The 12,357-nt window shown below is 51.0% G+C and overlaps 1 gene segment (V, D, J or C); it reads right to left on the bottom strand.

Annotated features, from left to right (window-relative positions):
* Positions 1-8,079: 8,079 nt before the first annotated feature.
* LOC118981307 (probable non-functional immunoglobulin lambda variable 5-48) lies at positions 8,080-8,625 on the bottom strand. The segment is given in 2 exon segments: positions 8,080-8,433; positions 8,558-8,625. Coding segments are annotated over 2 exon segments (399 nt in total).
* Positions 8,626-12,357: the final 3,732 nt, after the last annotated feature.

The raw sequence follows: 12,357 nt of genomic DNA on the forward strand, positions 1-12,357 counted from the left end.
GAGACATTGCTGAGAGATCGTATGTTCTGGGTCAACCTGGACTCAGGCATCAGTGGAAGATGAAGTCAAGAGCTGGTTTCGTCATCACTGGTAGGATAACCCAAGGACCTCTTTTCGTTGCTCCTCTCAGCTGACTGAAACGGCCAGCTCAGTGAGGTGGAGGACGGCATAATAAGCAGGACCCAAAACCAACAGACGCAGTTGTTGGGCGGGCATTAGGGTCCCTACTTAGTGCTGCATTTGCAATAAACCGTCCTGTCCCTCAGGAAGTGTTAGAAAACTCTTTCAGTGAAATTCACACAGAAGCAGTAAATAAGAATATTGTAAATCTTATATGAACGTCTAGTTCTTCCTGCCCACTAAGTAACAGAGAAACTCAACATGAACCTCACTTACATGGTTTCATCATGTTCCAGTTTATTCAAAGCAACAGCCGTCTCCCTTACAATAAAACTGCCCACTCTTCCTGCCCATTCCTCCAGTCAAAGCTGGAAATCTGGACACTGAGAACATGGCATCTGGAAGACACAACAGCCTTCTTCTTCCTCACAGCGGCAGGATCCACTGTGATCTTTTGTCGCAGACAGGATGTCCTGCAAGACAATGAGCAATCTGAGGGCCAGGTCCCTCTCTGCACAGATTCCCACACACTGCTCTGTCTCCTTTCAAAAAGGCTTCTCCAGGCACTGTCCATGGGGTCCAAGGCCCTTCACAAGGCCACAGGAAGCCTCTTGAGCCTTCTCCACTTCCCCTTTGTCCACCCCTGATGGAAGTGACACGAGAGCTCAGTGCACAGTCAGGGGACCCCAGAAAGTGTCAGCCCTGTCCACTGCTGTCTTTCTTCCCGCTCAGGTCAGCATCCTGCTCTCCTCATCCACACCCTCTTCCTTCTGGTTTGCCATGGGTGGGACCTGTGTCACCAGTACAGGGAGGGGATGGCACCAACCCTGAGCAACTCAGAGGGACGGCACTGAAACAGGCCATTATTCGAAAGAGCCATGTTTGATCCAGTTTTGTTCACTTGTTTTTCCAAATCACAGGCAAGCTCTCTTTGAAATCCTCTCCATTTATGAGTGAGTTTGGGGGATTGCAGTCAAGATGGATGAAACTCACCGTGTCCTCTTGGAGGGACCACAGGGGACCCCACTCCTAGGGCCTTAGACAGACCTGTAAGGGGGAGACCCTACCCAGACCAGAGGGGACATAGCTACCGAGTCTCCATCATCAGACAGAGGCACTAAAGCTCCAGTTTAGGGCACTTTGGTGGATTATAGGGAAAGGGCACCCACTGTCAGACCTTGGGGAGCCCACAGTGCCCCCTGCTGCCCATTGGTCAAACTTCATCTGCAGGGGGGAGATGATGCTGGGAACACTGGCCTGAGGCTTGGTAACTGTTCAGTCCACAAACATCCATGGACCACTCTCTGTGCTGTGAGGCAACGCAGTGATAAAACTGTCCAGTTTTGTGAGAGCAAATGCTTTCCAAACTGAATAATTATTTTAAAATCTACCACACAGTTAATATTAAAGTTTAGACAGGTTTTTAAGTTACACTGTGAAAAAGGTAAAACTCCGTCGTGATTGATTAAGTAATGCTCCAAAGCAGAAGAGCTGAAGAGTGTGAGAAATAATATCAAGAGAGCATTAGTGATCTCTTGGGCAGTATTAAAAAATAAATTTTCCCAAATGCTTTTTCTCCTTCATGAACTCCACTGTATACTGACTGCAAGCACCTGCTCCATGAAGGGGGGCAGCTAAAGGGCTTCGTGTCTAGCTCTGTGTGTAGGAAGGAAGGTCGAAGATTAGGGGGGTCCGTGTCGTCACCATGATGAATGAGGACTCCTTGTGATGCTTGGTGAGTAAGATGAGTCTGACTAGAGGAGCGGCAGCTCAAACTCACTGTGGGCTGGAGCGTTTGGAGCTAACTTTCCCCCATAATCATAGGCAGAGAGCGGGAGAGGAAGCCCAGGCTTTCAGGAGTCACACTGGAGACATGGACACATCCTGGAAAAGACCGAAAGGGGCACATGGTGACAAACCACTGGCCGGGAGGAAGGGGCCATAGAGCTCCTTCCCGTGGTGCTGACCATTTCTACCCTCTCTCCTTTCTTCCGCCTATAGTGGCTCAGCCTTCCTGAGTTAGGAGGAGGTTTCAGTCACACTTTCCTGTGGGCTCACATCACTGTGTGAGTGTAAACTCCTGCCCAGATGCAGAGCACACTAAGACTATCTCAGGCTGGGCCCCCGGGATGGTGAGGCCGCTTTGTTCCCAGAGATAGATCCAGAGAAGCGCTCAGGGACCCCAGAGCGGCGGCCATTTGTCCCATAGATGAGGGTGCGGGGAGCCTGGCCTGCAGTCTGCTGGAACCAGCTGGGGTTGTTACCACTGGAGACTGACCCAGAGCTAAGGCCACAGGTGAGTGTGACTGTCCCTCCTGGACACACTGAGAGGGATGGCTCCTGGGTCACCAAATTCCCAGAACTGGCTCCTAAAAGAAACAGGAGAAAGGAACGTATTGTTAAGGGAGAAAACGGCCACGGAGACAACACTTTTACGTGTCCCCCGGGACACAGAGTGCTTTCTACTGACCTAATCCAGAGGCAAGGAGCCAGAGCGGGAGCACCGTCCAGACCATGGTGGGGACGCTCACAGGGCACAGGCTTTCACCTCCTGGGCTGGAGTGTGGGGTCTTAGGGTCTTTTTATACATCCCAGACCCACTAGGAAGATCAGGGCCTTTATGCAAATCAGCTTCCCCTTACTGCCCCAATGTCACTGTCATGTCCCCTGGGGGAAATCTGGAAAGAGGCAGAGTCAGGGATCCCACACAAGCAAATCACTCCACTGACAGAGGGAGGGTGAGGTCTGTACCAACCGCTCCCTTAAGTCCCTGGTTGCCCCAGCCCCACCTTTCTTCTCTGGACAACATGAGTGCTGAGTGAGAAGCTGGCTGAGGTCTCTCACTTCAGACCAGTAGGCTAGATGTTCTCAGACTTAACCTTATCCTTTCCAACACTGTCTGGCCTCTTCCAGGAAATGCCTTCTTGCCCTCCTGGTGAGTCTTAACGGGTCTCCTCCCCCCAGCGCCCAGCCCATGAGTAAATCACATGGCTCTGGGGTTTGGAAGAGACGAGGGTCTTCCACGGACCCTGTCCTGTCAACTGTGTTCAGTAGCAGGCTGGGTGTGCCAACTCTCCTTCAATTGAAGCAGCTTAAATTATGTGGCCTCGATTCAACACCGCTGCAGGTTTAGAGGAAAAATTAACAATATTCCCATTAAAATATGGGAATCATTCCAACACCAGGTAGAGCAACTTAGAAGAAAAACTTCCTAATGGTCAAAAAACAAAACAAAGCGTGAACACCATGTCTGTAATAGTGGGGGGGGGGGACTGCACGGAACATGTTAATAACCCACACTTCGTCACTCATTTCACACACACACACACACACACACACATGCACAGAGACTCACGGAGCTCCAGACACTGTGCAGGATGACCATTTTAGCACAGACGGACCTGGGATACTGGGCTTAGGAGAGAAGGGGGTAGAAACAATAGGACAACACTCAGGGTGCACCCGGATGCCAGAAGTACCAGCCGTGCAAATGTTCCCCAACGGGTATCCTTCACTTCCCCCTAGTGAAACTCCTCATCCAGTGAGTGAGGAGGGTGAGGAGGGGAGGCATCTGGACCATGATGGGAAAGGCCCAGCGCTCTGCCTGCTCAGGCACAGTTGCTGGTACTGAGACTCTCCCGTCTCCAAGAGTCTCTCATCCTGTGTCCAGACAGTCAGAGGCCGCACTTCTCCATGCAGATTTGCCTGCTCGGTGACTGTCCACCTGCCCCTGTCTGGACGTCAGGCTGGAACGACAACAGCAGGAAGGGGAAAGACGACACAGGAAGCGAGGGAGTGAGTCAGAGATCAGTGTCCCTGTGGCTCAAGGGACCCCACGTGCTGCAAATTCACGCACAGTAAGGACGCTGCTGGCCAAAGTGCACAGAACCCAGCTGAGTATCTGACCCAGGACCAGGGATCTTGGGACCAAGCGAGCGCCCTCCCTGTTGGCCTCAGAGTCCACCTCCTGCAGCCCTTGTGGCACCGCCCAGTTCTCCAGGAAGGAGGGACATGAATGTGCAGGTCAGTGCTGCTGATGTCACTGTGCAGAGCAGAAGAAGGAGACACCCTGTGTGTGACGTTAGCCTGAGACACCGATTAATCCACGGCACTGGTGACCCCCAGAGTGCCCCATATGGGAGACAGTGCAGGGAGCTTTGTCACTGGGTATTTCAGGGCTCCCTGTGGTGTGAGTTAGCCTTTGCCTGGGTTCATTACCAGTCTGTGCCAGTCTGGACCCTGGTTTAGGGTGGAGACTCCCTGGCTTGCTCATGTAGGGCAGTAACTGTGCTAGAGTCCCTTTCACAAGCTGACCGACTCTGTTGCTGTTACTCACATTGTGAAGAGGCCCCTTTGCAGGTCCCAGGCTCTCACCGCACATGCTGGGCTCGGAGGCCCATTGATCCCACAGAACCCAGTGTGCTCAGGGAACATGCCCTCTGCTCCTGCGTGCTGCGCTGGGCTCTCATTTGTCCTCTCCGTCAGCCTGCTGGCTTCCCTTTTACTTCTGATTCTCATCTAATAAGCCATTTTGGTCTCCTTCACTTTTTCTCAGTACAAAGGTTTACATGTAAAAGTGGTCCGACATTCTTCCAATCACAGAATTGGAGAAGGTAGAGCATTGGAAGTCAGGATGCTGAGCTGGTCTCAGAGCCTTTCTGCAATGGGAGGCTGTGCCCAGCCAGGGGATGCAGTGGCTCTGCACAGCTCTGATCTCAGGTCACAGGGAAAAGCACTTTCTCTAGGGCTTTAGCGTTCAGACAACCATCAGTAAAGCCCAGGTTGGTACCATAGGCCTCACAAAGGCGTGGGCTGAGGGCCTCCTGGTTCTCCCGGGTCACATACACTGCACAGCGGTCCTGCTCACCCCAACCAGCAGCTGACGGGGAATTTTGCTCCAGAAAACAAAAGAATTCTGAGTGTGCTATGACATCCACGTCTTCCAAAGGAGATATTTTCACTCGCCCCATAAAGACAGAGTGGAGAGCATAAAGCGCTCTGGTTTTGGTAGCAGAATCCAGAAGCTGAGTGGGCTTTCGTAACAGGAAAGAAAGGGGTCGGGCAGAGGAGTGGATCATGTTTTATCATCTCTCGTCTGAACGAGAGCTTTCTGTGGTGCTGGGATGTCATGCTTGGCTTGTCCTCAGGATGGAGCCCAGAGGTGGTTAAAGGGGTTCCATTAGCAAACCATGACTCAAAGAATCAGGACCAAACCTTCCAGCTTGAACTCAATGCTCTCCTCTCCAAAACTGAGTATTAGTTTGCATTGATCGTGTGCTCTATCGTGAACTCTACATTTGACATCTAGTTGACCAATGACTGTCTGACATGTGTGTAAGAAAGTGTTGTCTGGTGTTGACATGCTCCCCCATATTCTGCAGTAGATTTGTTTCTGAAGGTTGTCCTCTGTGCTCTGAATGTTTGCCACCCACTTGCTCCCTGTGGCTTCTTTACTCTGTACTTGGAGGTCCCTCATGTTCCAATCATGTTCTGTGGTGATGAGCCTCGGACCTGGGTCCATGGTGATGGGTCTGTATTAGTCCTATGAGTGTTGACCTGGTTCTGGGGACTGGTGTGGTGGGGATGGTGTTTGGTCCTACAAGGATTGACCTGGTGGTGAGATGGGCTGGGATCCTGGGTTCACAAGAGCTAGTTTGGAAGATGGGGTCATGGACCCCAAGCTGGTGATGGATGGAGAGGGAGCCTGTACCCATGTGAGTCTGCTGGGGGTTAGGTCAATAGTGCCAGCCTAGAATTGCCACCAGGGGAGGCTAGGCCTATGGGAGCCAGCTGGGGAGCATTGTCCATGAGGGTCAGCTTGTTGCTGGAGTGAGCTGTTGTATTAGATGCATGGAAGCCTCTGGGAGCCAAGTGCTATGATAATGGGCCTGGTTCTGGAGCAGGTGAGAACCTCAGTCTCAGGAGGCCCATCTCACACCTGGGTCCACGCAGCCAGCATGGCACTGTGGCCAGATATGGATGGAGGTCTGCAGCCTAAATTGTGGTGGCCTGTCTCCCATGCAGCTGACCTGGTGTGGGTCCAGACCTAAGGTTTACAAACCCACGTGTAACCTGGGCCTTGGAGACAGGTCAAAATTCTGGGAACACGACAGTTGCCTGCAGCCAGGCCTGCAGGAACACAGGAGTTGGCCTGGGGTCCATGTGGGCTGCTGCCGGGGTCCCCAGTGACGTCAAGGGGCTCACAATACTGCACCAACTCAGGAGGTGGTGTCTCTTTTAGAGCTGTACTGCCCTGGCTTCAGACAGGATGACAGGTGTTGTGAAACTATCTTTCCTGTGCTTCTCAGTGTGTCTTGTCTCACATCTATGCTCCACAATGGTGCTCTTCACTCACCTGGAAACTTGAGCTACTAAGAAGGCTTCTTCCCACAAGAACAGACATGCCAATTGCTGTGTTTGGGAGGAGATGAGCCCCACAAACTCTTCCTCCTCGACCTTGCCTATGCCAGCCTCCTTCCCAGATACACTTTCAGTGCAGTAGGAGCCCGGGATAATCTCACAGAGATTGCAGACCCGAGTGGTCGTGAAGCAGCACAGCGACTTTTGAGACTCCTGCCTCCCCCACCCTCCTGGATTCTCTTCACCTCAGGCCGCAGGTCCACTGATCTCGGTGCTCGCCTGCCTCTGGGCCCCTGACATCCCTCCCTGAGAGTCTCTCATCTCTATACTTTTTCTTCTTCAAGCCACTGTGGCTGCCATTGTTACACCTGCCACACAATTTGGTCACAACTGCCTAAGACTCACCTCATGGGGAGTCTGAGTAAAAGCCGTGTGTGGTTGAGTTAGTGTCCTGATGTGCTTAGGAAACAAACGTCCTGAGGAGGAGAAACGGTGGCATGCATTGACAGGTGAAGCCACTGCTCTCTTCTTTTTGGTATCAAGACTGACCTTATGCGGGGCCCCAGGAATTCTGGATGAGGAAACTGTATCAAGAGCTTCTATATGCGCCCTGGCTGGTGTGGCTCAGTGGATTGAGCACGGGCCTGCAAACCACATGATCGCGGTTCGATTCCCAGTCAGGGCACATGCCTGAGTTGCGGGCCAGTTCCCGGCAGGGGACTCATGAGGGGCAACCATACATCAATGTTCCTCTTCTTCTCTCCTTCCCTTCCCCTCTAAAGATAAATAAATAAAATCTTTAAAAAAAAGAGCTTCTATATGCAAACACTCCAAGTTTGGCTGGGTGCATTTTTAGAAAGAAGCAGTAATTGTACTGTTGTGTTAAAGAGATTCCCTCAGGTGGTGGGAGGGGTGGGCAACTACAGTTTGGAGATTCCAGTGGGAATGAGATTGTGAAGGGATTTGGTGCCACTCTGCTTTCTATTTCTTCTCCCTACAGAAAGAGCCCTGGGGGATGGAAATTTCAGCGAGAACTTGGGAGGTTTTCTCCTGAAATCCTAACATGGAGATGGAGTTAAGACCTGAAGAGCCAGAGGGAGAGAGGAGGAGGGGGAGGGAGCAGCAGGAAAGGAGCGCAGGGAGGGCGCCATGCAGGGCCTGCTCAGTGCTCATCTGCCCTGGCTGTGACCACCTTTACTGTTGGCTGGTTCACTCACAGAGAAAACTGTCTATAACCGGAGTGAGTATTAATATATCACCATGGGCTTATCATTCCTAACACAAGACTCAGACTTCATGGCATGAGATTTATGATGAACATGATTGCCCTGATTATTATTGGTCACTGCTGACAATAGTCTTAACTAATCACTGTTACCCAGCTGATGGGCATTTGAGCCCTGTTCCATCACCTGAGGCTATTGCTGGGACACTCTGAGTGGACTCAGGTAACAGGCATCATAGTGGTTACTTTTCCCACTTCAGGGTCATTTCTGACCACAAAGGGACCTCCCCTGCAGGTGTCATCAGAGAGCCGTCACAGTAAATGGGGCTCAGAGCCAAGGGCTCTGGACCCAGAGGTTTTATTCTCACTTCCTCCTCATCTGAGCCACTGTGAGTAACTGTAGCTGCTTCCACTGCCATGATCTGTACCACAGTAATAGTCAGCCTCGTCCTTAGGCTGCAGCCCAGAGATGAACAGGAGCCCTGCATTGGCAGAGGTGTCTTTGGATCCAGAGAAGCGGCTGGGGACCCCGGAGCCCTGGTGCTTGTCTGAGTCTGTGTGGTAGTTCAGCAGATACCGGGGAGAGCTCCCTGGGTTCTGTTGGAACCAGTATATCCTGTATCTACCAACGCTGAAGTCACTGCTGAGGGTGCAGGTGAGTCTGGCTGTGGCTCCCGGGGATGCAGAGAGGGAGGGAGGCTGAGTCAGCACAGGCTGGGAGAGGGAACCTGCAAACACACAGACACTCATGGTGGCTGGGGCCGGCATAAAGTTTAAGCCACTTAGGGATCTAAGCCACAGGGGTGACAGAGGATTGGTGGGTGACCCTAGGCATCTGAAGACTCACCATACCTGTGCAGTGGGAGAGAAGCATGAGCAAGAGAGGAGTCCAGGCCATGGTGTAGACAGCTTCCTGTGGCCCCAGATGAGGTCTGAGGTGGGCCAGCCCTTTTTATATTCTCCATTGGCTGGGAAGAGGAGGAGCTGTTCACACTTATTTGTTTCCCCCGGTGATAATGAACCTCTTCCACCCTGAGAACCACCCAAGTGTGAACCTATCTGATTGGACAGAGGAGCTGATGGGTGAGACTCGCTTTGCCCCGTGGGAGGGTCTAGGACAGAAGCAGCTGCTGGGACCTTACACAGACCGGTGAGCAGGAGGCTCTGCCCAGCCCAGTGAGGATGCAGCTGCAGGGTCCCCATCAGTAACCACAGGCCCCAAGCCACAACGGGAGGCACCCACTGCCCAACCATGGTGGACCCACAGCACCCCTGCACTCACTGCTCAGAGTTCATCTGTGGATGGAAACACCTGGTCACTCTGGGTCCTTAGACGACCCCAGGCACAGCCTGTGCTATGCCCCAGGTCTCTGATATAAACGAACCACCTTTTCCAGTGACAGGTCTCCTGGAGTATGAGGGGAAGGAGATGTAGAAATCAGGACCACCATTGTATGTGGCCAAGGTTGTGGGAGGGAGAGAGCAGAGGGCTCTGGGAGCAACACCTGAGCTGCCATTTCAACCAGAGACCCGGGGAGGGGGCTGGGATCGGGGCTTAAACTGCACAGTGGGGTCGTCCTGGAGAACAAAGAATTTCCAGAAGACAGGCAGGTTTCTGGGATGGTGTATCAGGCTCGTCAAATACTCAGATGCATGAGAAGGTGAGGCACTGAGTCAAAGCTGGCAGACTGAGCGTCACAGTGTCAGATGGCAATGCACTGGCCATACGAGGGATCCCAGGGGATCCAGGTTGCAAAGCACCTTCTCTGTCCTAATGAGTAATCGTCAAAAATGCACAACCATTTAGGGAGGTGTTTTTGACAGGCAACCAACTGCACATGTTTAGTATTTACCATTTCATAACTTTGGCATTTGTGTAAACCTGAGAAATCACCACCAATATCAAGAGAAAGCTGTCAAGGTCACAAACATACCCGCACTATTTGAAATTCCTTTCTTTTTCAACCTTTCTCCCCAGTTCCCAGGCATGCAATGATTGGCATTTTCCCCACATTCAATTTCCTATTTTAGCATTGCATAAATTTGAAATAATACACTATTATACTTCATTGTCTTTATATTTCATCTGGCATTTTAAAACTGAATCCATGCTACATCACATACCCGTGTCTTTTTGTTGCTAACAGCGCCCAGTCTGTGGATGTTGCACAGTGCGTTTCAACAACCGCCCACTGAGAGATGGGGGTCGTTTCCGGTTTGTGGTGACTGGAAGGAAAGCTGCTCTGAATGTCTCTGTGTGGCCCCAGGGTAAGCACGTGCCCTGTGTGTACCTTTCTCTGGTTCACATCAGTGGGACACGCTAGGAGGCACGTCGGTAACATTTTAGGAGGTACCAGACCTTCCTGAAAAGCGATTCCATCACTTTCACTCCCACCAGCGGGACCTGAGAGCGGGACCTGTGCTGCGTCCTGGCCTGCGCTCCACACGGTCTGTCACGGGACCTTCAGATGCTCTCAGGAGTGTAGTACCTTCTCCTGTGGCTTCATCTGCACTTCACTGACACTTTCTGAGGCCGAGCATTTCTCCCTGTGCTTATTTGCCATCCTCATATTGTACTTTGTGGTGCTTCTTTTGAAATCACTTTTTCAGCACTAAGAGACCTACATTAAAGGTTTTTTTTTTTATTTAAATCAGCTGTAGGACTGACAAATGGTCTGTGGCTGCTGTTGCCATTCTGTCAACATTGTCCGTCAAAGAGCACAGTGTTTACATCCCGGTAAAGCACAATGGATTCGTCTCTGGTTTTTCACTGCGGTTGTAGCTCAGAATGTTTTGCCAGCTTGAGATTCTGTACACATTTCCTGATGGAATTGTGTTTTCATCTCTAAAGGTTTGCAGTTCTATTTCTAGCATACAGGGTGATTTTCTCGTTTATAGTGATAATATGTTCTTGTCCTTTACTCCTGGGTTACCACACGAGCCGGGATTTAAAACCTGTCTCTGCTAATCCACAGATGAAAAAGTCAAAGGAGCCAGTGAGAAGAAAGGGATCCTCGGTGATTTTATGCCACAGAGACCACAGCTGCTGGTTCCACCACGGGCATGTGAACAGCGGCTCTGCCGGCCCCTGGGGGCAATCACAGCTGCGGACACCTCAGCACCAGCTACAGGACCGTGGGTCTCCTGCCAGACTCTGAGTCAGCGGGGCCCCCTGGGTGTGAGCTCACCAGGTAAGAAGAGAGGAATGTCTCTGGGAAGATGGTCAAGGGAGTGGGGCCTGTCCTGCATGGGCTCCCATGATGGTCTGAAGCCTTGACCCACGGAGTTTCTAAGTCATGTTGCCCTTGGAGCTCTGCCCACTTCAGGCAGCTTCCTTCTTCCTCCACATCTTCTGGATGGTTCTCTGCTGTGAGCAGGTGATGATACCTGTGACGGTCTACCAGATTGAAGCATATTAGGGGGCTTCCTTAGACTCTCGGACACCAGAAAGACCCTCCTCAAATCAGGCAGTGGGGATGGAAGTAACAGCAGAGTCACAAACACAGACAAACATGGACAGGAGGGGCTGGGCAGGAAGCAAGGTGGCAGGTCTGTCTGGTTCACAGGGACCTTGAGGAGAAGCAGGAGGAGGTTCCTTACTGGAAGGTGAGGATTGGAAGTGCTCCTGGCCTCTTCACTGCATAGACCTTGCTAACCTGACTCTAGGGGGCAGCAAAGCACCAATTCACCCATCAACCCCACTGAGTCCTGGATGACAGTCTTCTGATGCAAACATACAAAAAGGACTGATTCTGAAGATCTTTACTTTAGGGAAGACCTGCAAGACTAGCAGCTCTGAGAGAGCCGTGGCCCTAACTGAGACATCTTCTCAACAAAAGCTGCCTTAAAATTAGAACAGGCAAACAAACCAAAATAAACAGACAAAGTTTTGCATGTGATTGCTCTGTGTGAATACGTAGCCCTTTGTAACATTCTGCATTGGGAAATGGACACTCTGCAAGATACTTGTGCTCTGTCCCTGGAAGGGTAAGTAGCAGAGCTGAGCTTGGAGTTGCTGTGCAAAAAGGTTCTCATGCTGTCGTTTATAATGAGTGTTGGAGAATCCTCGGGATTAATGTAAAACCTCAAATCAGTGATCTTGGTGTCTAGTTCAGGCATAACATCCCTATCAAAGGCCGTGTTTGCATCTTCTTGTAAAGTCCCTTTGAATTAACAAAATAATAGTGTAACTGTAATAGTCAAACCCACTATTACCCTCGCTCTTGTCTCCTGGGAAGCAGCTGGTTACACAATTCTTACAAAATTGAGGCTTATGAAATGAAGGGAATTCCCGGTTGTTACCAAAGTGATTGTGAGTTTTTCTCTCTTTTTTTTGGTGGTGGGGAAGAGTATAAGCCAGAGTCCAATATTCTCAGTGACCAGCGTGTGACAGTTTAGCAACCTGGCACAGTCTAACCCAAACTTGCCCTTAGAACAAGGCTCTAAGCCTTAGCAGGAGAACTTTCCACAGAGCTTTTAAATTGCCTTCATTTGACCTAATCTCAGGTGCTGCATGGGAATTCAACGTTGGTCTGTTATGTTGTAAAAGTCACTGCAAGGCTCCAGTGGAACAGTGCAGACCTGAATGTGGAGGCATGGCTAATGCTCCTCTTAGAAATCCAGAGGAGTGACCATTTCGATATTTTGTGCAG

The sequence above is a fragment of the Sturnira hondurensis genome, unplaced genomic scaffold (genome assembly GCF_014824575.4).
Source record: "Sturnira hondurensis isolate 20B ecotype Veracruz unplaced genomic scaffold, ASM1482457v3 Scaffold0023930, whole genome shotgun sequence".
Classification (NCBI taxonomy): domain Eukaryota; kingdom Metazoa; phylum Chordata; class Mammalia; order Chiroptera; family Phyllostomidae; genus Sturnira; species Sturnira hondurensis.